A 26,992-nucleotide genomic window follows, 5' to 3' on the forward strand; every position below is an offset into this window, starting at 1 on the left:
GTGTGAATGTGGGAAGTGAGGACGCTGGCGTCGAATGTTCGCCGCTTCACTTCCCAATGTATGAATGAATGAACCATTGTAAAGCGCTTTGAGCACTTGGAAAAGCGCTATAAAAAAATGCAATTCATTATAGGCTGCTGTTAAAAGAAAAACTAACGTAATAATCATATATGCAGGCATATTGGGAAGCTGTAGTTGACCAAGCAAACATTATGTGGAGTAACGTATGGCGGCTACAAACTATAAAACTATCTCCAGATAGAAAATTGGCAGAGTTCAATTTCAAAATATTACATGGAATTCTCCCAACTTGTATAAATGGAAGCTTGTTCCCAATCCTCTATGTGCTGTTTGTTTGGTAAAAGAAGATACAGAACACATGTTTGTTTCATGTCAGTGTCTAGTCTGGGTTTCCGAGGCTAGTGTCTGGGTAACTTTTGGAACCATGTTTCTACTCTTATGTCTCATCTTAATGTCACATTTAGAGTAGAATTGTCAAACATTATTTTGGGTCTCAGTAGTACAACACCTAAAGACATATATTGTATCTATTTGATTTTAACAATAGCTAAACTGTCCATCTTTAAAATGTGGATAAGGTGCCCAAGGCTGATAGGATAACCCTAGATAACCAAAGTCAAAGTATATTGTAGTGCTAACATCATTCTATGCAGGGATTCTGATTCTATGGGTCCCCAGGCAATGGCACTGCCTCAGGACCCTCAAATTGCAGTGGTGGCAGAAGTATTGGCATCATATAGGTCCAGAGGGCACTTGCCTGGAATACATATGGTTTGGGAGTGTAGATATCTGACATGAGAGCTGACCTCTGTATGTACCTACAGTATACAGTACTTCTGTATGGGGTCCAGACATGGACACCACATCATGGCAGGAAAATGCCTTAATTGGATGACACCTACACAAGGATGATCACATCAGAAATGTGGACCTCTACAGGGCCTCCCACAAATCATAGACCAGGTCAGAGAAGGATGAGGCTGGCAGGCTATTCAGAACTGATGGCAAGCAAACTGACACTGTGGGTCTGTGGGAGCCAACCTAAGGCACAGCGAGGGGAAGTGTCCACATCACCTATGAAGATATACTGTGGCGTGACAGTGGGGAAAACAGCAAGTCATAATGTAATAAACAGCACCTACTGTGTATTACTGACCATGATACCGTCATGACTGACATAATACTAACCAGTAACCATGATACTAAACATGTTACAGACACTTTTCTCTACAATGAACTGTTATTACATAATACTAACCAGTAACCATGATACTAAACATGTTACTGACACTTTTCTCTACAATGAACTGTTATTACATAATACTAACCAGTAACCATGATACTAAACATGCTACTGACACTTTTCTCTACAATGAACTGTTATTACATAATACTAACCAGTAACCATGATACTAAACATGTTACTGACACTTTTCTCTACAATGAACTGTTATTACATAATACTAACCAGTAACCATGATACTAAACATGCTACTGACACTTTTCTCTACAATGAACTGTTATTACATAATACTAACCAGTAACCATGATACTAAACATGTTACTGACACTTTTCTCTACAATGAACTGTTATTACATTGTAATAGTTATCAAGCATTGACACTAATGGTTGCCCACCTGCCCCTGGCAGGTATATAAACCTTTGGGTAGTAGAACATGACCTGTACTAACCTTTAAGTGCCTCTGAGGCCTTAGTGTCAACCCCTTGACATTAGCCTACATTGTGCAGGGTTGGCCAACCTTTATGATGGATATGACCACTATATCTTTCTGCTTATAGTAAATCACTTTGGATAAAAAGCACCTGCTAAATGCCTAAACTGTAAACTGTATTTCCACACTCGGATTGGAATCCTGAAATGTAACATTGATTTAATTTAAAATGCATTTAGTTATACTTATGTTAACTTTATGAACAAAGACTTAATAGTTTAATACTACTATACTTGTCATTCAACTACTAATATAGATTAAAGTAAATAAAGCGGGTGTGTTTGCATGTTTGGAATTGTAACAGCTGAGATCAATAATGTTCAGTATTCCGATATTTACCTACAGCCCGCATTAAGTGAAGGTGGGGGCCATGGATGACCTAAGGTAACATTGATACATTAAACCAAACAATGCTATGCAGTATGCACTCATTTATTACATTATAAGTTACAACAGACATCCTGATCCAGGTGCTTGATAGAAGGGAGTCTAAAGTAATGTAATGGGATAGAAATATAAAGTATCAAGTCAAACACATTCATGTTAACAGCTTTTAGAGATGAAATGCAAATTGTCAACATTGTACATTGCACAGTATTTTTATTACATTTACATGAAAACGTACATGTGCACATTGCATGTGCAAAAGAATCTTAGCGTACCAGTGGGGAAAAGCATACCTACAATTTAAACCGCTGTTAAACCTCACATGAAGTCATATACAAAGTTTGTAAAACCTAAAGGTTTCAGAAAGCCTTAAAATGCTTGAAACAAACACAAAAAAACGCTGCAGATACCTTAACAATTTATAGGTAGCACCAGGTTTAGATGGGTTAAGCTTCATTCTTACTTGGACGTGTCGTGTGGCAATAAGGACTAGCACACAGGCTTTTAGGTTAGTGCAAAAGTACATACAGTACACTCAATGGTACTCATAACGTGCTGTATGTGATTATTTTCTGAGATCTATATTTTGAGTATTGGTTTAACCCCTCTCCAGCTCTTAGCAAACAAAATACAGTCAATCAGGTGAAAACTCAATGGATAATCAATTGAATTTATAATAGAAAAAAGAAGCCCCCCCAAAAAGACCCCATTAGCGACAGTTGCAAAAATCTGAAAATCAAACCTGGTCCAAAAAATAACAAAACATGTGTGCAAACATGATTAACATAACATGAGCAGGCATTGACATTGAGGCTAGCCCACGGTAAATCAGGTGAAGTTGGCTTTCAGGTTGCCCGACCGGGCAAGTGCTCATTTGAGAGGGGACACAGTCTATAAACACAACACCAGATATCTGTCTAAACACCTGAACGTGGCCAGCATGCCCTTAGGAATGTCTCTGTGGAATGTAAAATAAGAGCACCGTTTACATTAAATGTTTTGTTTTTACTGTTGCCACTTAAAAATATAAAATAACGTATGAAACCATAGACATATTCAATCATAGCTATGCATGCACTGTTGGTATAGAGGGTATGCACGTGACATCATCATCATACCCGAAGTCATGCGGGAACGCCAAAAACATACTTTCTGGCTTTAACAGCCCATACATTCAATCAGAAAAGCCCTGTCTGATTGCATTAAATTATGTTAAAATGGCAATAAACTCACATTGCCACTGATTTTGCCACTTGATATGCCATTCACTTTATGCATGCGCATACCCTCTATTGGATTTGGAGGTATTGAGGTATGACATTTTTATCGCACAGCCCCAGAAAGTAAAGAAATAAGTGTTAAATTGAGTGGTAATTAAAATCATTTTATAAGGGATGATTAAATCGGGCAAGTAGAGATGGACCGATTGCAAAATTCTTGGCCGATACCGATCCACCGGTTTTATGAAGGTCTGACCTGCCTAAACCGATTCTTCCGATACTGATTTCTTTAGCTAAGAACTAGAAAATAGGGTTGCTCCAATACCCTTTTTTCAGGCCAAGACATACTTCAATTTGAATACCAATAAGCTAGAAGAACACTAATGCCAAATCAATCACAATAGTACAATATCAAAAATCACAGACAATATCCAGTCTAATATGACCGTCTGGACTATAGGCAGGAGGAAAGCAGGTGACGTAGGGATGGGTATCGTTCACCTTTGAATCGTTACGATACCTTTTTCGATACCTGGGAATCGATACGATACCCTTTTTGATACCATATTCGATACTTTTTAGTCTACCGCAGCAGAGGTGATGATGATGATCACAGTGTGGCTGAGTGGAGAGTATAGACGTTGGATAATCATCATAATAATAAACATTATAGGCTATTGTCGGCTATTTTCCACAGTAACGAGTGTAGCCTACTAAAGCAGTCATTAAACTCTGTAGCCCAACTGTTACAGATGCGACCGGCCAGGGGTGTGTTCCAGAGTGTCGAAACGAGGTATCGTTCGTTTTTACGTGAACCGATACCCGATAGTATCGACGTCATGCAATCTATACCATTAAAAGTATCGCAGACGATACCCATCCCTTGACGCATGCTTTTTTGCTAATTGCTAATGTTTACTTTAGTCACAGGACCAGAGCATCATGCTGTGCAGTGCCATAGACACAATTGGCATAAAACCGGTATTTATGTCAGTGACCTGCTGGTCACCGATTCGGCCGCTTTAAGATCATACCTGCCAATTTTTTATATTGGCCGATTCCGATTTCCATCCCTACGCAGGGCAAGTGGGCATGACCTTTGGGCAAGTAGAACATGAGCTGTACTTGCCCGACAGGCTAGTGCCTCTCAGACCTTAGTCTCAACCCCTAGGCCTGACCTACCATGATACTAAACATGTTACTGAGTCGAAGTATGCGCCGCCTCCTCCTCCTCGTCAGAGTCTGCGTCAGAGTCTGTGTCAGAGTCTGAACTAATGTCAGAGTCAGAGCTGTACACAACCTTATCCAGGACCAGGACATCCTGATCCAATGTACTGAGAAGAGTGTCAAATTCCGTGAGATGGCCTGAAAACTCCCTTCTCTTGCTGAGCAAAGCGGCATTTGCCCCTCTGTCCTGTCGAGATGACACTGACTGCAAGGTGTCTGGTAGGAGGCATTTGTCCAGCTCTTGGATTTGCTTCTCGTAGAAGCTCTTTCCCGACAGGCAGTCCTCTGCCAGGTAAGTCTTCTCTTCAGCAGCCCTTTTCGCAGTGTTCATCAAAACAAACAGTCTCTGCTTAACTGACATTTCCACATCGTTGGTGGAGTTGACCATGGTTGACCAGATGGGGTTGTCGAGCTGCAGTACTTCATGGTACTGGACTGGCTGGTTGGCTGCTCTTGTGCAGGTGTTGAAGTCGTTAAGCTTCCGTTTGATTTTGTGACCGAGCGTGGTGATCTTCTTTGAGAGTCGGATGGCAATCTTTTGTCCATCTGCAAAACAAAGTATTCATACATGTTTATAATCGTTTCATTAAAAAAAAATATATAAAAAAAAACTAAAAAACAATTGATATATTTTCTCACCTGCGTATTTCCTCACAAGGCCACAAAGAAACTTGCGCTCCAACACAAGGTTGTAGATTGCCTGCAGTGAGTGCTGTCGTTGTTTTTCTTCAATGATGCCAAGTAGTGGCAAACAGGGTTCAGCCGTCAGACTCCATCTTTCACGAAGACGATGTTTCTGCTCAACAGACAGCAGTTTCTTCTCCAACCTGAAAGTGATGTGTACGGTAACAGAGTGAAAAACTCAGTATCCAACTCTAATCAACCAGGCAGTATAAAACAAGAAAAGAAAGTAACTGTATCCCAAGTTAAGAGGTTGAACAAGTTATACAAATATACCCATAGTACAAGGGGTATATGGGATAACTGGGGACCTCTGAGAGTGAGGCCCGTCTCCATGGGCCTCCCTTTTTTGCAGGCACTTCGGTTCGATTCTGTCTAAACGTGAACATTTAACTTCACTTTAACTTCACTATGCCTAAACCTAACCTCACAAACACTACATCTAACCCTACATATTTCCTGACTGGATCCCACTATAACACATGTCTGTTCAGATCCAAACCTCAAGAGATCTTATGTTGTTCCCCTCTCCAGGAAAAGGGCCTTGAGAACAGAGGGGCTCTGGTCAAATCTGTTTCTCAGATCAGTCATTGGCTTAGTCATTCTTTGCCCATGTAATGCAACAACAGTTAAGAGAGCACACAGAATGGCAAAGGACATGACATCCTACCAATAAACAACCGAATGTCTGTCTGATATACCTGACATACTGATACTAAACAGTGCCAACATTTTGCGATGACTGACCGCACCGATACGTCTGGGTTCTCCAACATTAATTCTGAGACTTCATTCAATCCCTCATATACTGTGCACAGCTCATAACCCAAACTCTGCTCATAATTCGGAGCCCATATGTTTGAACGGTTAAGGACTAGTTATTATATATAATTCCCATAGAAAAAGCAGCATCATGGTTGAAAGATTTTCCATGTGATCTGTTAAAATCTGCACTGTTAGCATTATGTTACCCCCCTGTATACGACTCATCTATATGCAAAAGTGGCATACAACAATGCCATAGGTTACTTCTTTGTTCCTAGGTAGCATAGTTCCAGTCTGTTGTTCTCTTCTGTTGGTGTGCCCACTTGTAAGGCAATGTTAAGGCAACTCATGTTCAACTTTATGTAGGCCTAGCACCTGGAAGTGTCAAACAGCATGGCGTAAACAAAACATATGAAGAGCCTTTTCCAAGTCACGTCCAGGATGCCCAAGCACTGGCTCTGCAGCCTGCTGCTGATTAGGTGGGATTGCACTATTATAATACTATTGCACCTCCATTGGTGCATTTCTTATGTTATTGTATTTGTTATGTTATTTGTGTGCACAGGACTTACTTTCTGAAATAAAGATTATATGTCAAATTAGGGAAAAGGTCTCTTAATGGCATGGCAGTCTGAGAGTCGAATCCTATGGGGAGATACACAGCCCCAGGTGCCCTATATACACTGCTTGGGAAGCTGGTTTGCCGCAACATGCATAAATGAACATTGGCTTTCCAATGGTTCCAAAGTTACTAGGAACCATTAAAACGCACGCACGCGCACGCACGCACGCACACGCACACACACACACTTTGCCAAACGTGTGGAGAGGTCAGGATTACATCTAGACACGCTGTTCAAGCTTTCTCTGTAAAAAATAATTCAAAGAAATGTCAAGACCTGTTCAGCTGTACGTCAGCCATTTCAAGTCCATGGTAATTTTTAGGCCATTTATGGTACTAGACTACACATAGCTATATTTGTAATATTGTCACAGTTATGACCACATCAGAACAGTTCGAGCCATCACGAAGGAAGGACTTCAATATGGAACATGTATGACATCAATGAAACATGATTTGCAGCACAAACTCACAGTTCTTGGTGCTCCACTAATTTTTGCACGTAATCTTCTTCCCAGGTCCATTCAATAGACTTCTGTGACCCAGTTTTGTACTGCTCTGCCCACTGCTGTACATCCAGCTCTGTGAGGCCTTTCAATCAAAAAATAAAATATTAATAATCTCACACACACACACACACACACACACACACACACACACACACACACACACACACACACACACACACACACACACACACACACACACACACACACACACACACACACACACACACACACACACACACACACACACGTTCTTATTCAACACTTAATGCATTTGACTTGGTATGCTTCTATTGCTACAGAAACTCCTACACCTGCTCCTGGGGGAAGCACAACAATCAAGTGTCTCCTCCGATACATGCAATATCACCACTACCTTTCACCAGACAGCAAGGAGTTTCACCTGGAGATAATTTTGCTTGCGGAAGTACTATCTATTGTTCTCAGTTCCACTGCACAGGCACCTGGGCCAACCTGTAGGTATCACTAGTGCAGCAACAGAACACCCTCCCCGCCTGCTTTCCTCCCACAAACACATCACGTCTAAGTGTTTATTGGAGCAGCCAGATTAAACCCATTAGTTCTTAAATGACAAACGAGCACTCCCAAATCCCATACCCATGACAATGCCAATCTTGGAAAAGAATAGGATTGTACCTGTCTGTTTCATGAGTTCAGCCATTTCCCTTTTCGCTTCGTCTTCAACTGAATTGTTTTTTTCAGCTTTGAGACGCAGGGCTTTTGCTTTAAAATGAGAAAAAGGACATCATTTACCCATTTGTTTTCACAACAACTGAACACACTTAGCGGATGAAGCGAATATTAGAATGAACAGTATGTATGATGACAGGTTTATGGTAAAGAAAATACTAGGTGGTTCTGTTCACCAGATGCATCATAAAAGCCAAACAAGCACGGTTGTCACATGTGTAATACATGTGCAACAGTTACAGTCTGACCAGGTTTCTGATTATTCTCATGTCAAGTACAGAAATGAGGTTGAGAGATCTTGCGCTCGCTCTCTTTTGCTGTTGTAGCCACTCTATTAATTCAATTCAGACCGGTTGTAAAGTTTACTGTATCGGACCTGTGGCACAATTTTCAGAAATGGCACAGAATCCTTTTAAAAATTATGCCAAAATGTTTAATGTACAACAATTTAAGTATGTGCATACTGTATCTAAGACCAGAGGGAGATAGAAAGAGTGAAATGCATACACAATCCTTCGTCACCTTGGCTCTTTCTGGTCTTTGAGCTGTAGTGCAGCAGGGCATCAGTTAACAGGTCAACTCGGTGGGACGGCGTCATTTCCTTGGTGATTTTGCCAAAGCGCCGTAGGAATGACCAGAGGCGTTCTAACTGCTCCCCATCGCTTAAACCTGCACCCTCCACATTTCTACAGCTGTGGGAAACCTGGAAAACAGAGCCAATGCCAGAAATAAATATTCAAGTTATTTTATCTGTGAAAAATTGCAATAGACTTTGATAAGGAAATAAATAAAATCACCTGACAGACAACACCATGCCCATACACATGGAATGCAGGAACAACATATGTTGTTTTTGTCAGAAGATCAGGGTAATGCTTCTGAAAGAAGAACAAGTGAAAAAAAAAAAGAATACTGCATTACTGAAGCCATACACAAAATGTACTGTAGAGGTTTTCACTATGTTGAGCTATTACAAAGCAAAGATCAAACAAACATGCAGAATGGATTACCTCTAAATGAGGCTTCAACTTGCATCCAATGTCATACATGAAGACAAGTTTTTTGTTCTTCCCCAGATCTTCTTGCAGCTCTTTTATGAGGAAGACAGCGTTCGAAAGGCTAGAGAAAAAAATCAAAATGTGAGCTGAATGTTGATATTTTAATGCACTTTGATTTGGACACATCAAGGAGATTTGCTGTACCTCTCGCCTCTCTTAAGACTCAGAAACCGCCGTGGGTGTTCATGTTTACAAGCGATACCAAACACCCCAGTTTCATCCAATTTGGCGGTTTTGACTTTGGACCTCAGGGCACTACCAGCTTGAAAGTTGGCACAACCCTGTAAAGTGTGCAAAGTACAAGAATTATTATCACAAAATATCATGGATAGCCTTGAATTGAGAATAAATCACTTTAAAGAGGCAGCAAATTATCTAAGTCATACTCTACCTCCTCAGATGTATCCTGCTCCTGCTCTTTGCTCACAAATTTGTCAACATCATCTTGTGGAGAAAAGAATCTGTTGAAGTGTTTGGGTCCCTCAAAACTTCTTCCAGATGACTTCTTTCGAGGAAGACCAAACAGCCCATCTGCAGCTAGAACCAGAGTTCCATTTTTCTACAATAAATTGGGGTTAAATTATGACAATAGGTATGTGTTAGTGATGAATTTCAAATTAATTACTACATGGGATGTTTGAATAAAACAATTACCGGCATTGTATAACTTGATCTCATTGTCTAGTATATAACTCAACAGCACAGAAGTTATTTCAAATAGAGGAAATTCAAATTAATTGTCATGACAAAATCCAGACTGTTATCTGTATTTGTTCTAGTTGCACCTGTTAGTTTGTTTCATGTGTTATGTTGACTGAGAACATTAAAGCGCTCAAGGGGCGGCATAGCTCAGGGGTAGAGAAACCGTTATTAGAGCACGAAGGGTTCCCAAAGGGTTCCTAGTTCGAATCCGGGCTCCCCCTGAGTTAATGTCGAAGGGTCCTTGGGCAAGACTCTGAATCCATAATTGCTCCCAGTGAGTAGGTTGGTGCCTTGCATGGTTTACTCCTTCACTGGTGTGTGAATGTAATGCACAATCTATGTAAAGCGCTTTGGATAAAAGCGCTATATAAATGCACCATTTACAAGGGTTCTGTAACCCATTAATAAAAGCCAAATACAACGATAAACAAACATTCTTAATTTAACAAAACATACTTGTGGACAAACAGGACACTGTGTCCCATCAGTGATATCAGGCCCCAGATGGCGCAGTGTTGATAACTGGAATCTCATGTGCCTGTATTCCTCGTATGACTCTTTCGCAAGGCGGCGGTAGAGGTCCTGGCACTGTAATGCAAACATTCGTATTCACAACAGGGCTGTCACTATTAAAATGTATTTTTCAAATAAGAAGCTTGAGATTGTAAAAGAATAATCGTATAGATAAAGGCTACTATCAAGCAAACCTTGGAAGACAGAGACGAAGACTGTATGGCTGCACATATAGCCTTCAGAGAGGCACCACACTCGAGTTGCAACCTGGTGATCATGTCCATCAGCTTCAGTGAAATGGCACTTTGGGGCCTCTTTGGGGTTGCCGGCCAAAGGCTGAAACGGATGAGCGTCGCAACTTCTGTTTCGCACGCACAGAACTGGATCGTGACGTCATGACATCTTCCTAGAATATGACATACAGAAGAACAGGTGTGATGTGTTGTTGCCTACATATCAGTTTTTCATTATTGTCCTCCTTATACAGGGGGGATATGACTACTTTATGACATATATACACACCTTGAGAGTCAAAAACGTTAAGTAGACGGTCATATGTACTTTGGCATTGGTGGCCATCCTTCCTAGACCACATCCAACTAAAGTCATCCGGGATCTTTGGTTGGAATTCTCCAGCCTTAATGAAAAATAAATCACAACAAGTAAGAATAATATTTATAGTCACAGAAGAGAAGTCTTATGCCTTATGTTATGCATTTATATTAATTTTGAGAAACATAGGCGACAATAGTCAGTCTACAGCGACACATTTCGGCTTGTAGATCGTCTATTTTCAAAATAAATAAAAATGCCTGATAAAGATATCATGATGATAGGACTGAGGGCAAAACGAGGCCCTTCTCATTTTATCTTTGACAACATTTACACAGAAGTATGTCAGGCTCATACCGTTAGTTATGTCAATTCAATAATTACCCAAGTAGTCCCTTATCACTACTGACTCCTACAGTTGTCCAGAGTGTAGACAGAGTGCATCCTCCAATACACAAGTCATTAGCTGCTTCTTTTCACCTGACAGTGCAGTTTAACTGGGAGCAAGGAAGGGACCCAGTGGTCCCAAAATAAATACGAAATGTGCAGCAGTGTGCAAAAGTGATTGACATAACGTGAGGTTGATTTCTTTATTTATGTGATCCGACATTCGCTCCTATATTCGTCCGAAAAAGCACAGCAGTGTGCAACAACCTTTACTCTCCCTGCTTAACAGGTGCCTTGACCAAACAGTAGAATCACTAGTACAGTCAAGAGTGCCTGCCTGTCTGTCCTGTCAACACAGTCAGCACAGTCATTTCACCCAATTCTTTACACCTGAAAGCCTGTTATGTGACAATAACATTTATTCTCATTTCTGAGTGATACAAACCTCCCATCTTTCTAGCACATGCACCACAGCAGTGCTCTGATGGACTTTCTTCACACAGACCGAACAGAAGTAAGCTTCACTCCCACAGTCGCTGCATCGCCACAGCTGACTTTCAACAGTGAGGGAAACACTGCAAACTAGGCAGGCTGCCTCTTCTGGTGGGCAAAGGAGCTCTGCACTCACACCTAAGATGGATAGATAGATACCTTTATTTTCCCAAGCAAGGGGGAAATCAGTTTCCCAGAGGCAACACAGCAGTTAAGGATACAGAGTTACAGGTAAGGTAAGCATCAGTATTACAGAACAAAGGCAAACTAAAGTACCAAACAAATAAAGTGTCCAAACAGTCAGTGCAACAAAGTATCTCAGCGCTATCTCATCATAATACACATAGTAATACTTAAATAGTTAGCAGTCGTGTGCTAATAAAAAAAAGTTACCTAGGAGTATTTGCCGCACACGTTGCCATGCCTCCACAGTAGCAATGCTCTCTTTATGACTGGTGTTGGCTGAGCATTGGCCGCCGTCACTCGCATTTTCTGTTGGTGAAAAGAAGCTGGGTCTGGGTGTATCTGCCTCTGGTAGCTCCTGGGAGTGTCTGGTAGCTTCATGGCCTGTTCTTGTGTAGCTCCTGTATGTCCTTGACCTTCTTCCCCTGATTGGAATCTGTTGAACTTTTATGAACGGTCTGGAGATCTGAAATCTGACCATGTTCACCTATTATAACAAGAAACAAATAACAAATCCCATCACTTATTACTACAAACAAATGCATTAATTCAGAGTGCAAAATCAGAGGCCAATATGTACTGTATAGCGTTCTTAAATAATACTGACCAAATACTGAGACATTGTTTTTTCTACTGACACATTGGAACACAGTGGGATCTAATTTGACTTTAAGCCAACTGAATGAAGTCTATTTTGTACTATGTAGTATACTGGTGGTTTTCAACCAGTGTTCCAGGGACCACCAGTGGTCCTTGAAGGGATTCCAGGTGGTCCCCAGCTAAAGATGGAAAATTGTCAACTCTTGAAAGTGTAAAACCAAATATAAAAACACAAAATGTTGATCGTGTCCCAAACAAGTAACAACAATAAAATAAGATCGGGTTGTCCCAGAGGTGAAATGGCCCTTTAAACATCAGCATTACTTAATTCACAAGAAGTCTACACTATTGTAGAATGTTTCCACATCAATACACCATGGAATTAAAAATCTTTTCCAACACCAACAAAATGTCGTTTTAGTTTTGGGTCTGAGAAGCTAAATGGTGTTTCATGGCTCAAATGCTCCAATTAATAATGGACCTTGATATGAATAAAGTTGAAAACTAAAAGAACAGATCCTCAAGCTTCATACAGGACAGCAATTATTACTTTTATTTCTTTCACTTGAACCCTAGCGTCCCTATTCTAGATGGGACATTTGCCAAAAATGCCAGATCTACAAGCTCACAACAACTCAAATGATGTGTTTCCTGATGGTCTATTATAAATGATAGTTAAATGTACAATATATTTTTTAAAAGTTGCCTGCTACATTTTCTCTGAGTCTCACTGACATTTATCAAAGCGTTATGAGCTTGTAGGACTGCCATTATTATTTCCAAAGGGCAGACCTTGGCTTGAACTTGTGCCCTTAAGCCTGTTGAGGTTGGTGTAGCTGTAGCTTGCCCTTTAGATCAGTGGTTCTCAACCAACATAGATTTTAAGTGTATATAGCAGGGGTCAATGAAGTGCCATGTTTTTATTTTCTAGATAGTCAGTATGCAATGTCAACATTAGTTTTAATGACACCACATCAGCATTCTGACATATTTGGATTGGCAGGACATTGTTATAACTATCATTAAACTCAGATAATATTCCATCTATCTCCCAGACTCCCAGTCAGAGTTGTAATGAGGTGAATGTTTGCCCAGAACCATGTCAATCCTACGACCGTCATGTTTCAGGGCTAACAAAATGTAATACCTCAACTCTTAATGCTCGTCTGGGGCTCTCCAGTTAAAATATGATTATTTTGTGGGACGCAGCCTGAAAAGGTTGAGAACCAGTACCACTGTGGTGGTAGCAGCAGCCTTGATGCAGGCTAAGTGGACCGTGGTCTAAAAGAACGTCCAAGAAGCTTGTTATGTATAAAATAAAACATTGCACATGCGGCATGCCAGATTAAGAAGGCTGAAAATTGCCCATTTTAACATTAAGCTCTCTCACAATGCATTGTGCTGTGCTGAGCTATGTTAGCTTAGCTTTGCTTTAGTTTAGCAGTTAAAGACTACAGCAGATTAACAATAACACCATGGCCTGGTTCTATCATTTCGTGGTGTATAACGTTCATTTTAAATACATGCATACATGAGGGCTTACCTTTGGCTTTGAGAAGTTATGATAAATGGATAAAACTAAAGTAAACTTTGTTTGCAAGACGACACGTTTGTGCTCGATCAACTTGTTGATGTATCCGGTGTTCTCGCGAGGACAGGACACTGGTCAGACCATAGAGTAGTCTTCTGGCAACGCGAGAGCAGGGCCAGAACGGAAACGGATATGACGTCTGGTACGGATCCATGTTGTCATAGCAACCCATATAAACTAGACAAGCTAGCGAAATAATAAACGTTGTGTTGTTAATATAACGTGTAAACAACAACGTATAAGATGTCCATTTCTGTCTGGAAATGCTAACAAAATGCTTTAAGAGCCGAAACGTCTTTAAAAGTATAATAAATCATAATAAAATAATGACGTAAAAACGTTGTGTGCATACAAAGTCCATGCACTTCAAATATAAGATGTCCATTTCTGTCTGGAGGTGATACAAAATTATTTTAAGTGCCGTAACGTCCTTAAAAGTATAATAAAGTATAATAAATCTGAATAAAAAAGAATTACGTCAGCCATTTTTGTCATGGTCACGTGACCGCACAGGGGCTGTGCTTGCCTTGCATATGTTAACATTGTATCATCCAAATCAGTGGGTGATAAGGGTCTACTGGAAACTCCTGGTAGTTCAGTAGTTGACTACTGGCCGATATCTAAGGTATGACAATTCTGAAAAGGAGGCCATTCAATAGAAAGATAACACGTGTATCGGGTGCCTTGGGAGGGGCACAGGGACTCTGAAATATAGGTATACTAGGTCCTTATTTGACCCTCTCCTCTCCTCTCCTCTCCTCTCCTCTCCTCTCCTCTCCTCTTCCCCTCCTCCTCCTCTCCAGCCCTCCTCGTCGGACTGACAGACAGACAGACATTAGGTTGTTTAATAGTTAGATATAGTCCTAACAGTTGTTTGTTGGGACTGGTCTTGTGTAGTCTACATAGTTGTGTTGGTTTACACCCTTGTCAGTCGCTGCAACCATGTCTTTGTCTTTGAGGCTGAGGGGGGTCCATGGCATTGGTCCTACAGCCCATTATTCTGAAACTGGTGAATAAAACCTGGTGAATTCTAACCCTAACCCTATCCAATGTAGGACTAATGAACCTTCAGATTTATGGGTAGTCCCTGCTGAGAGTGCTCTTAGCGTATTTAATTGTATTTATTCTTTGTATCGATATATATGACCATAAACTTGAACCTGAACCTTGAACATGAATATAAATTAGCAAAATAAAAAGGAGCAGTCCAAGGAGCACTTGTGGTTAGGGTGAGACAGGGAGGTCGGGGTTCAACCCCGGTCGGGTCAAACCAAAGACTCCTTTCTTGGCACTCAGAATAAAGGATTGGAGTCATGTCCAGGGGGTGTACTGGTACATCAAGCTGCCTCACTTATCATGATATAGGCTCCTGCCCTCTAGGCTATGGGCCTCATGGCTTACTTACTTTGAGAACAAACCTGTGTTGCAATTCAGTGTGGCTACTTTACCACTTTATTCAGTTTCTTGGGTGAAACTCCCTAGGTAGTGTAGTGTATCACCTGTTATATTTCTGTATACCATGGCAGAAATAGAACAGATGAGATCAGTATACAATAAAACAGTTGAATGAATATACTGTAGTTAGTACTATGTGCAGTCTATCTTGTAGTGTAGGTTGCAGTCTGAACCTGATAAGAATCAAGATACATTCTTATCAAGTTCACACTGTAGCCTACACTACAAGATAGGCTGCACAAAGTGCACATATACAGTATACCGTTTTATTGTATACTGATTCATAGGTTCAGACTGTACACTTTATTCACTGATAAGACTGGCACTGGAAATGGAAATACTTTTTTCACTGTTGATAGGCTGTACATTTAGATAATGATTCATATGTTCGCTGTTGAGATGAAAACTATACATACATCAACAAATATGTTGATGTCCAGGTGTCACCAGGTATTGTACTCCATCTGAATCTGTCTTCAATAGTTATCTACTAGGGGTGTAACAATACGTTTTAATAGCGATTCGATACATATCACGATACATGGTTGACGATACGATACATGGACGATATTGGCTCATTCATGGCGATGCGATACGATTCGATTCAATGATTTAAAATCGATATAGTAACTATTTAGCAAATAAATTAAAAATGTGTGAAAGGTGTGGATAGTGCAGGTTTTTAAGGGAAACATGTACTATTATGGATATAAATAAGTAAACACAGTGATTATCTGCCAAATACCTGGACATTTTATATGGACAAACCTGCACCTTGACATGAACCCAGAGATTACACACATGTATCAATAGACCAGTGTAGCTATATGGAAAGGAAAAGTAATTAAACCCCTCCTTTTAATTGTTTCTTCTTAAAAATGCTAAATACAATGCACAAGTAGGTAGTATCGATACAACCGATTCTTTGCACTGCCGATTCGATACGATACAAAATAAAACGATACGATTCGATTTTAGCTGTTTTCATTTCGATATACTTCGATTTTTTAAGTTAAAAACGATATTTCGATACAGTTACTATATCGTTACACTCCTATTATCTACACATCTGATTCATGTCTCAAGATACAAAATTCTGACAAAGTTCAAATAATCGAAACCTCAAACAATGTTAACATTCTTAAGGACTTTGTTTATTGTGCAACAATACAACATACCAAGAAAAGTGCACTGGCAGACAATATATCTTCGGGGGTCATGTTGGCTTGTGGACATTATTATAATTTCTTTGGCCAAAAACATACAGAACAAACAGAAAATAATATCAGGAACACAAAGCTCTTAACAGGTCTATAAAAGCTCTTAACAGGTCTATAACAATGTAAGTAAGTAGTAAATCAGAGTCATACACATGAAGAACAGCTGGAGACATTCTGTAATTGGGTATTATGATCAAAATAAGAACAATACAATGGTTAGTAAAAAGAAAATCTAAAACTTGCCATGGATTATTTTGTCGACCCCTTGTCGAAATAAATCTTAATCCATCCTTGTTTACAGGAAAAATATAAGTGGAAATGGATGCATGGCCTATTACTGACAATGTTGACACTTTTCATTTTTGAAACCACAATTTTCATGTGACCACCTATCACATGCAGTGCACTCCTTCCAGATTTTCCATTTCTTGAACCTGTTCTTGTCCTCATCCAAGAAATGGTGCCCACAGACAACGCACAGGTAATCTGTGAAAGGAAAAAGAACAATTAGTTACTCAAATCAAATCAATTTAACAACACTGAGTTCAATGCAATTGTGTTTTATGTATTCAACTGTTGCGCGACACACACACACACACACACACACACACACACACACACACACACACACACACACACACACACACACACACACACACACACACACACACACACACACACACACACACACACACACACACACACACACACACACACACACACACACCCATTAGCAATGTGGCTATGTAGAAAAGGATTTAAAAAAGGATTTTATATGGATTACTCATCCAACAGCAGTTCTCTATGGAGACACGTTGGGCCCCATTTTCGTCCAAATATTCATTTAAAATACTTCAAATAGCCGATCGGCCATTTGAACCTGAGCATAGACGAAAATAGGGCCAAAAGTGTCCTTTAGGTCACCACACTTTGTCTTGGGAATGCGGGAAAAAAGATAAAAAAAAAAAAAAGGAATAAAATACATGAAATCAAGTCTCTTTGGGTTGAGTAATCGATAGAAAATAAGTAATTTTGGGGGTGAACTATCTTTAACAATAGCTTTAGAAAATAACTACATAGGAGAGATTGACATGAAAGTTGCCAGACTGCACGGGGCAGGTAAATAAAATGGTTGGGCAGGTTAAGTTTGCTACAGAGTTGCCTGGTTGCGCAGTTTGAGTAACATACTGTAATACGAGATCTGTGTCTTTAGCCTACTTGAATGGGGCTAGAGCAGTCTTCCAACGTTTTCAGGCCAAGGACCCCTTAGTTGAGGGAGAGAGCCCCCACAACCTTCTCATAGATTCCATATAGTTTCATCGTCTGACAGCACAATCATCTTTGTGTATTTTGGATTCATGTCAATTTGTGTTTAACCACTTGAACCCTCAATACTTCATAAACCTGACGTTTCCAGCCGATCTACAAGCTCACAACACCTCGCACTGTGAGGCGGTGTGAGCTTGTAGATCTGCTATTTTTGGCTTAAGTTCTCAGAATATGGACACACAGATTTGGAGGACCCCCTGTAGTAACTCTGAGGACCCTCTAGGGTCCCTGACCCCCTGTTGAGGACCCCTGGGCTAGAGTGTTCCGTCTCTCTTGTTCTCTCTCTCAAGTCCCTCCCTCCCTACCTCCCTCCCCACACCCCCACACACACTCTGAACGAACGTGGCTGGCTAGCTGCTATGCGAGCTCCGTCAAATAGCTCATCTACAAGCTCACATTATGACACGATGAGCACCCAACTCCGAAATAGTTTTAATTCAAAATCCTGCGATTCTACCCGTTTGGAATCTCCTGATAGAGTAGCGCGTGTGTCTCCGTTTTCAAAGAGTCAGGACAAATTTCATGATCATTGCTTTTACGATGTTTACCTACGTCCTAGCCAGCCACACATATCCACTCGTTGTGGGGGCAAGGGGCTAAATATTCATTTCTCACATTGGTATTATGGGTGATCCATTGAACTCGAATACAATAAATATAGCAATAAATCTAAACTGAAAAAGTGTACCTTTAATGTCCTCCTTGGTCTCAGCCATGTCAATGTGCTCTCGATGCCTGGCTCTTGCACCTAAGAAAAATAAACGTTACAGTTAAAAGTTGTAATAGAGAGGATTGTTGTGATTTAAATATATTCATTTGTTTATGGGTGATCCACAGGACTACTGTTGCTGTTAGTAGCTACATTGGAGTCAGTACTGCTGTATAGGGCAGATACATGGACCCTCACAGTAATGCTGTATAGGGCAGATACATGGACCCTCACATTGGAGTACAGTATATAACCTCATTAAATGTAAAGCGCAATACAAAGCATGCGCTAAATCTTCATCAGTTTGGGCCACAGCAGAGAGAACACACCTTAGGCCTCATTTACTCAACAACAGTCTCTAGAAAGAACGGCAAAAGGTTGTTGGATTCTCATATATAATCCTGTGGTCAGATGGAGACGCAACAATGACTAAGACAATGTAGCACGCTTACTATGGCGCTATCTGTCTGCTCTCCTTCCTGTCACAGCATGTGTTTACATAATCACCATGGCAGCTACAGGCTCCACTGCTGTCAGCTTTGCAGCATTAGCCATGACCTCACACATTTTGCGGTTTCCCAGTAACTCGCCGTTTAGATGGAAACGCAAGGAGGATCGTCACAGATTTTCACTGTGGGAAGTAGTGATGCGCGTTGCCCACAGACCCGGTTGGTCAAGATTTCAGACTCAATTGGCAGCAGTTATCACCACTCTCATGTGCAATAATAAAGGGAGAATAATTCACCAGCTATTGTTTTTTATTCTTAATTGATAAGAGTAATAACAAGAATAAAACTGTTGAGCATGAGAAAACAAGTTTTAAAATGCACCAGAGTTGGAGCAAGGTTTTTCCTCCGCTTAATTCCGCTCCTGTTGGGGCCGTGAACCTGTATTGCGCCTTGCAGATGCTTACACAGAGAACAGAGCAGTGCGCAAACAATTCTCAGTGTGTCTAATGTCTCGGTCTCTGTAATGAGTGTAGCCTACTTTGTGTCAGTTAAATTATAGGGCAGGCTATCACCAGATACGATTCGAAGCCGTATATAAAGATGAACTATTGTGGTGATGATTATAATTCATTCCCGGGGCAGGCGGGTTAAGTTCCGTGCCGGCTACAGGCTGTGCAACATGCATCACTACTGGGAAGAGGTTTTGCCTTTTGCGTTTACAATCCCCGAAAATGCTGTTGTCGTCTGAACGGAAGGCATATCTGTTTAATTTTGCTGTTTTCTCGTGGATATAGCCTCATGCCAAACAGGAGGGGGTGGAGGGCAGCAATTCAGGCATCCAGAGATAGTGTTGGCTAGACTGCATGGGGGACCCATTGAAGTAAAAGGTTATAGCAATATAGTGCAAAACATTTACCTCCAACATCACTGGTCTCAGTCATGTCAACGTCACCATCACCTGGGGGCTGTCGGCACCAAGCAGGTGCACCTAAAATATAATAAAAACGAATTACAGAAAAAACTAATTACAGATAAAGTTCACATGCAATAGCTATGAATTCCATGTTTACCTAGACATTTTTCTACAAAGCAATGTAGTTAAGCTAGCACGTTATTACTAGACTAGAGGAAAGATTGAACTATCTTCCACACACTGTCATGGATTGTATATCAAATCTACTATGAGTGCAGTGCCCCCCAAAAACTCACAGGCATGTGCACGTGTGTGGGGGCCACAGAGACACACAGAACATTCACGCTGGCTCTCTGCTCCCTGCAGCACTAAAAGGCCAGATTTACCTGTTGCTAATTAACTTAACTTGTCAACAGAGCCTTTAATGGCAAGGAAAACAAAGGTATTATTACACCAAACACTTACACATGGCCTCCAAAATTTCTGTAGGGGTCTGCCGATTAGAGTCATCTGCGTCCTCATCTATCCTGTCTTCATTTACAAAGACAACAGAAAAAACAGGATGAACAAAAAATAAATGTCATTGGCAATGTTCTGCATACTGACTAGATTTACTTGTTACTTTAATTTTCACAGGGTGGTGTATAGGTTAAAAAAAATGAAAGAAAAGACTGGTGTTAACATAGTTAATAATATCTAAAATAAGAAAGTCATTATTGACAAAAAGGTGTCTTACCTTCTGGTGTACATAGGGCTGTGTCCACAGCAGGAACCTTTGCCTTCTTCCTCCTTTTGTCCCCAGTCCTTTTCTTTCTCGCCACTGTTGGTGAAAGAACAAACAGTATAATGGTACCAATGTGTACCCTGGGGTCATCTGGTTTGAGTCTACTGGTTCCTCCTGAATCTAGATTTGTGACCAAAGGAGATCAGGTATTAATCCCCCTGAGACAACAAGCAAATGCTTCAGAGTGTGTAATTGCCTTGTGTCTCAGTTCTGACACAATTCATTAATTGATATTCCATCATTTTATTATTGTTACTTTGTTAATACAAGTGCTATCCAAATACAGTATACTATTATTATCATCATCATAATAATCATTATTGTAAATATTGCGACCGTAGGTCGCAGTTTACTGTCAGAACTGTCACACCTTGTCCGTAGACGTCAGGACGGGTAATGCCTGACACTATGGTTTCCCTGACACATCACTGTCTTGGCCATCTGGAGGCACAGTGATGTCACAGTGATGTGGACATCAGGGATGTCGATATATGGGCATAAAAGGGACAGAGTCACAGTGATGATAAAAGGGATTTGTTTCCCTGGCATCACAGGGATCTCCATATAAGGGCATAAAAGGGACAGTCTGTCTGCTGTCTGGCTGGGTAACGCAGACAGACTGAATGCCATCTTTTTTGTTGATTGACTCTCATGCTCTGACATCACTGTTATGTCATGGGAACTAAATCCCTTTTATTGCCATATATGGAGATCTGTGATGCCAGAGCACCAAATCCCTTTGGCCAGATGTCCAAGACATGGCACCATGGCTTGTCTCACTGAGGCGTCTTACAGGTTATTATTATTATAAGCTGTGCTGCTGTCTCAAAGTCATTATTGACAAAAAGGTGTCTTACCTTCTGGTGTACATAGGGCAGTGTCCACAGCAGGAACCTTTGCCTTCTTCCTCCTTTCGTCCCCAGTCCTTTTCTTTCTCGCCACTGTTGGTGAAAGAACAAACACTGCAGTATAATGATACTCACTTCAATTACATATTATGATGGTATAATAGATTCTGTGTGGATCAGGGAGCAGACTTATTTCATGTAGTTAATATTGTCATTTGTGCCATACCTTGTGGAAGGGATTGGGGTGATTGAAGTGGCAGGCCCCCTGGATTTACAGGCACCTGTGGAAGGGATTGGCCTTCTGGATCTACTGGATCTAACGGTGTTCCTGGTTGAAGAGAAAACAACATTGAATTTAATTAATTACACAGTTTGTGTGTGTGTGTGTGTGTGTGTGTGTGTGTGTGTGTGTGTGTGTGTGTGTGTGTGTGCGCGCCACACACACACACACACACACACACACACACACACACACACACACACACACACACACACACACACACACACACACACACACACACACACACACACACACACACACACACACACACACACACACACACACACACACACACACACACACACACACACACACACTTTTAATTGTATTACACTGCTTGGTTGAATGCTCGATTCTGATTTGTCAGTCACTGAAATCAGCAGTGTGTTATTTCATGATAACAGACCGCTCCACTCTATAACAGACCTCTATCTAATCAAAGGGTCGAGTACCTGATGCACTGCATGAATGTTATTATCCAACATGTCAGCCATGTAAACAAAAACACAATGTCATTACTAAATGTTGCTCTCAAGAGCAATGTTTTTGAAAACATTTTGAGAAATAGACAATGCAGTAACCGAAGATTGTTTCTATTTGATCGGTAAGATGGCCACTGCAACACATATGGAATACTTTCATTAACATAAGCAAGGAATTACTCAGTTTTGTCATTACTTATGGTACTTAAGTCTCTGTATTTAATCATCCAGCTGGGGGTTGTTTTTCATCAACAACCTGCACAGTGGTAATTATACCTTGCATATCATGTGTTTACACAATTCATATAGAAACTACCTACTTATTTGAAAGGAAATCTGCTGTGCATTCTCCAGGATGGCCTTCAGCTGATCTCTCCCATAAAAGTTACTCTTACGTAGTTCCGGACAAATTGGGGGGAGACCTGTAGCATGCACCGTCCCTGTCTTATAGGGAAGTTTTCCACTGCCACCCGCCTCGTCTTTAAAGTAAAGATACGTAAGAAGAGAAAAAGAGGGAGGGAGAGATTGGTTGAGATAAAAGGAAGAGAACTGCATCATATAACATGATCTTGCCATGTGTGCTGGCAAGGATGTGGTCGTTGTGTTGTATTGAAAATAGACTATGATAAATTGTAGTTATAGACAGAGACATATTAATCCACAAGCTTGTTTTTGGTCATATCCAACAATAACCATTATCCTTACGTGTGCTGCAACAGCTGAAAGTCTTGAGGTGAAAAATCTCCACTAGAACTAGGCTAAGTTTGAACCTAGGGTTCTAGGCTAAGTTTGAACGTAGGATTGCAGTGTATATTCTAAAACTAGAATATAAATAAACTAGAAAAATATATGCTCTGACATTTGAATTATATCTACTGTACCTAATAATGCAAAAAAAAAAAAGACAGAAAAAAAGGAAAGAGCTTACTTACTGTATTTCTTGTTGAAGAGATCTTGTACCTTCTTCCTCAACACTGCTTTTTCCTCAGCTGTTGTAGAGGCTGCAGTGGCTGTAGTGGCTGAAGATGGACCGTTGTCTAAACATATTGACATAACATTAATTAATTCATACACAAACTAGATTTCCTATACATAATCCTTATCCAGTATATATGTAGATTGTTTGCTACTACAGCTGCACAGCAGCAACACTATGATTATGACACCACTTCAATTTAGTATAACAGCTGATAGTGTAGTTCCTTGCCATTGACAATAACAACAAATAAAACTTGGGACAAGCCAAGTACATGTATTTCAGTTTATACAAAAGGCTGTCACTGCAGTATACATTTGATGCTTTACACCTGGTTAAAATTCTGTGCAGACACGTAACATTTTCCTGATTGACTGTATAAGCACTGCACAGTAACCCAATGAAAAGCTGAAATTAACACATGAAACATGTGAGAGCTTGCAGTACGCCTTGAAAGATTTTATAACAGCTGTGCACAATTACATGACCCCAATTAAGTTGATACTGTATGTAAAACCACTGTTAAGCTAAAGTACCAGACAGTACATGTAAATACAGTTTCACGTTATTTTCAAGATATTACCATCACAGAGACTTGCAAATCTGTGAATCATCAAGTCATCATCATCAGCAATTATTGGCATCGCTCTCCTGCTGGCATACTTTAGTATTTTTCTTTTTGGATCGGGGTTGAAGCGGTTATAAACCAGGGTTAGGACTTCGACGCCTAGCATCTCCAACATGGCAATCTGTGCAAAGAAATGGAACAAAACAAAAATATATTACTGTAATATATTACTGTGGCAATATGCCAATCTCTGAAGGAATGTTGCATGCACAAATCTAAAAATAATCAAAGTGCCCTAGAAGTCAAGTTAAAACATAATATCTTATACCTTCAGGGACTTTGTAGGACCGGAATCAAGTTGCAAAATCACTTTAAAATAAGACTTACCCAGCTCTTTGAGGTGCCATTACACCTTTTTAATTCTCAACAATTGAAACAGTTACAAAGCTTGTTTTAATTTTTAAACTTCATTAACACTCAAATGTAGTCCCTAAAGCAAATCTTGCCTTAATACAACTCCAGTGGCACTTTGAGGAAATACAGTAGCTCTGACAAACCTCATTCTTGATTTGACTGAAATGCCTGTGGATCTTTTGGTTCCTCATGTCATCACTGAGGCCTTCTGCGTCTCTATTAGCCTTCAGAGCAGCTGCCTCTTTGTTGTATTTCTCCCTCTCGTCTACAGTCAACCGGGACCAGGCACCCATGTCCTTCATTTCACCTGAAAAATGTTGTACTCAAACTTAAAATGCTCAATGACCTTGTGGTTAGTGTGTCTGCCCTGAGATTGAGAGGTCTAGACTCCGCCTGAGTCTAGACTAAAACATGTTACTCAATGCCTCCCTGCTTGGCACTGAGCATCAAGGGTTAGATTGGGGGCCAAGTCCCTGTGACATACTAGCATCATGTCCAGGGGGTGTACTTGTGAGTAAATATTACAGTTTTTGCCACATTTAGGTCTATATAGTCTATACTTTAAACATAAATTCTAAAAACTCTGAGCTTAAAAACGTCACTTAAACAAGCTGAGGGGCAGGTGCAATTGTGTGTAAAGATTCAATCAACCATTGAACCTAAATGCTTTTGATTCACAATATCACTTACCATGATCCCTTTTTAAAATACTTTGGCAAAATAAATTGTAGCCAGTCCAATCTCTTAGGACTAATTTTGGTTTGGGTGGATTGGCGGACTGGGTGGGCTTCAGATAGCGCTTGTGGTTACCAATCCAATTCTGAAAGAAACAGTAAAGTAGCCAGGTCAACAAGGGGAAGATAAATATTAGAGCAACATACCTGGCTAGGGATGAAAAAGATGACATGGATATGTGAGAAGATGAGACCAATGCAGACACTAGAGGTCTGTCCTCTCTGGCTATGTAGTGGACACTGCATATACAATGACCAGCAGGATGGAATTAATATTTATGGGGATCCATGACCATGGACCTGACAAAATAACAGGTGGCTGGGCAGACCAGGGGGCAACGGATCTGCTGATGTCACGCACTATGACCTAGGTCCTAGGATAAACTTTTTTCCTTCCAGTTGTTCCCTTCAGGGGTCACCACAGCAAATCCTCTGCCTCCATCTCATCTTGTCCTCTGCCTCCTCACACCAAATAACCTCATGTCCTCTTTCACTCAATATTTTAGTATCTAGATGCTACAAATCAGATTAAAAACTAATAATATCATGCATGCACACACACACACACACACACACACACACACACACGCACACGCACGCTTGTAAGCAATTCTGCAACATTTGCCATTTGTTAACTTAAGAACAACAAACCTCGATGACACTGACACTTAACCCCACCGCAGCTGAAGCCTCATTGATGAGGGGGGAACCTACAAAGGTCATGCCTTTGCCAAAAAGGTCCTTGAGGATCTCTTTGGCCGCAGGGGATATAAAGGTTCGTTTCCCTTCGTCTAAAATGAAAAAGAGAAGTTAGTTAGAATGTGCATAGCTCCATATAATGAAATTAAGCCAATGCAATGTTGGTATCAAGCTCAGTTCTGCATTTGGTAATACCAACCCATATGGTAAAACTACACAGCATTCACCAGCTTTCATTAGCAAGGCGAACTTACTTTTCATACTACTACTGTGTAATTTTTTGATTTGCAAATGTATACTTTACCCAGGGATTCCACCAGACTCAGTTTAGGCAGTTCAGTCTAGGCACGCGCACCAACAAGACTGAATTGGTCAGCAACGAAGCTAAACGCAAGTAAAAAAACATACAAACAAAATATATATATATCATTATAATAATATATATATATTATTGGTAACGCTTTAGTTTTGACTATTACTACACACCCATTTGTGTATTGCTAGAGATATTAGGCATAACAATAAAGACATTTAGTCCAGTATTGTGTAGCCCCAGTGCACGCAGGACAGGTGCATCCCCATCCAGTAAACTTAAGTTGTATTCCCCCCCCCCGGCTTACCTCCATGTGGCTCTTCACCCGAGTGTGCGTCGCTCTCTGCCATCTTCAACCTGAATGATAAAATAAATTGGCATGTCAGGGCAGTCAACTTTAGATTGTTGCATCCTCTTACTTGTTGTAGTGGGAATGGGAGGAGATCAACCAGATTACATGCAACAGGACACTAGTACTTAAGAGCTGTCCGCACTTGGGTGCTTGTCAGTGTGTGTGTGTTTCATGCTTCTCAAAGTTCTCATTATATGATCCAGTCTTTGGGAACTGAACGTTTGGTGTCCCTCAGTCCTGAACCCTCTTGTTATTTGTTGAACCCGGTACATTATGACTAAATGTAACTGATTCTTGAGAGAAGCATTGGGATAAGGAATTGTACCTGATTTCATTCACCACAACACTGTTGTGGCTTTATGTTGCGAGTAACCTACTAACCACCAGCGCCAGCTTCCTGTTAAACAACACCTTTTTGAATAGCTTAGATTAGGGTAGTTAGATTAGGTATCGAATGTCATTGAGTTAAGTTTAGGTTAGTTAGGGGGATAGGTTTAGCTGGTTTTATGTATTTC

General features: G+C 40.5%; 1 protein-coding gene, 1 long non-coding RNA gene and 1 gene segment (V, D, J or C); 1 reads left to right on the plus strand and 2 right to left on the minus strand.

Moving 5' to 3' along the window:
* The window catches only part of LOC308305381 (immunoglobulin kappa constant-like), a 37,195-nt gene that overhangs the window by 799 nt on the left and 9,404 nt on the right, over positions 1–26,992 (plus strand).
* LOC308306195 (uncharacterized protein) lies at positions 4,561–6,046 on the minus strand (the record flags this gene model as incomplete). Its single annotated transcript, XM_080751096.1, has 3 exons — positions 4,561–5,135; positions 5,229–5,416; positions 6,018–6,046. 3 exons carry the CDS (start codon positions 6,044–6,046, stop codon positions 4,561–4,563), a joined length of 792 nt encoding a protein of 263 aa, XP_080607222.1.
* On the minus strand, positions 8,885–9,481 carry LOC308305702. Its single transcript, XR_013963132.1, has 3 exons — positions 9,324–9,481; positions 9,077–9,213; positions 8,885–8,993 (listed from the first exon to the last, which is right to left on the minus strand). It is a non-coding gene; the product is annotated as an uncharacterized lncRNA (long non-coding RNA).

The sequence above is a fragment of the Nannobrachium achirus genome (assembly GCF_963921795.1).
Source record: "Nannobrachium achirus genome assembly, chromosome: 20".
NCBI lineage: Eukaryota > Metazoa > Chordata > Actinopteri > Myctophiformes > Myctophidae > Nannobrachium > Nannobrachium achirus.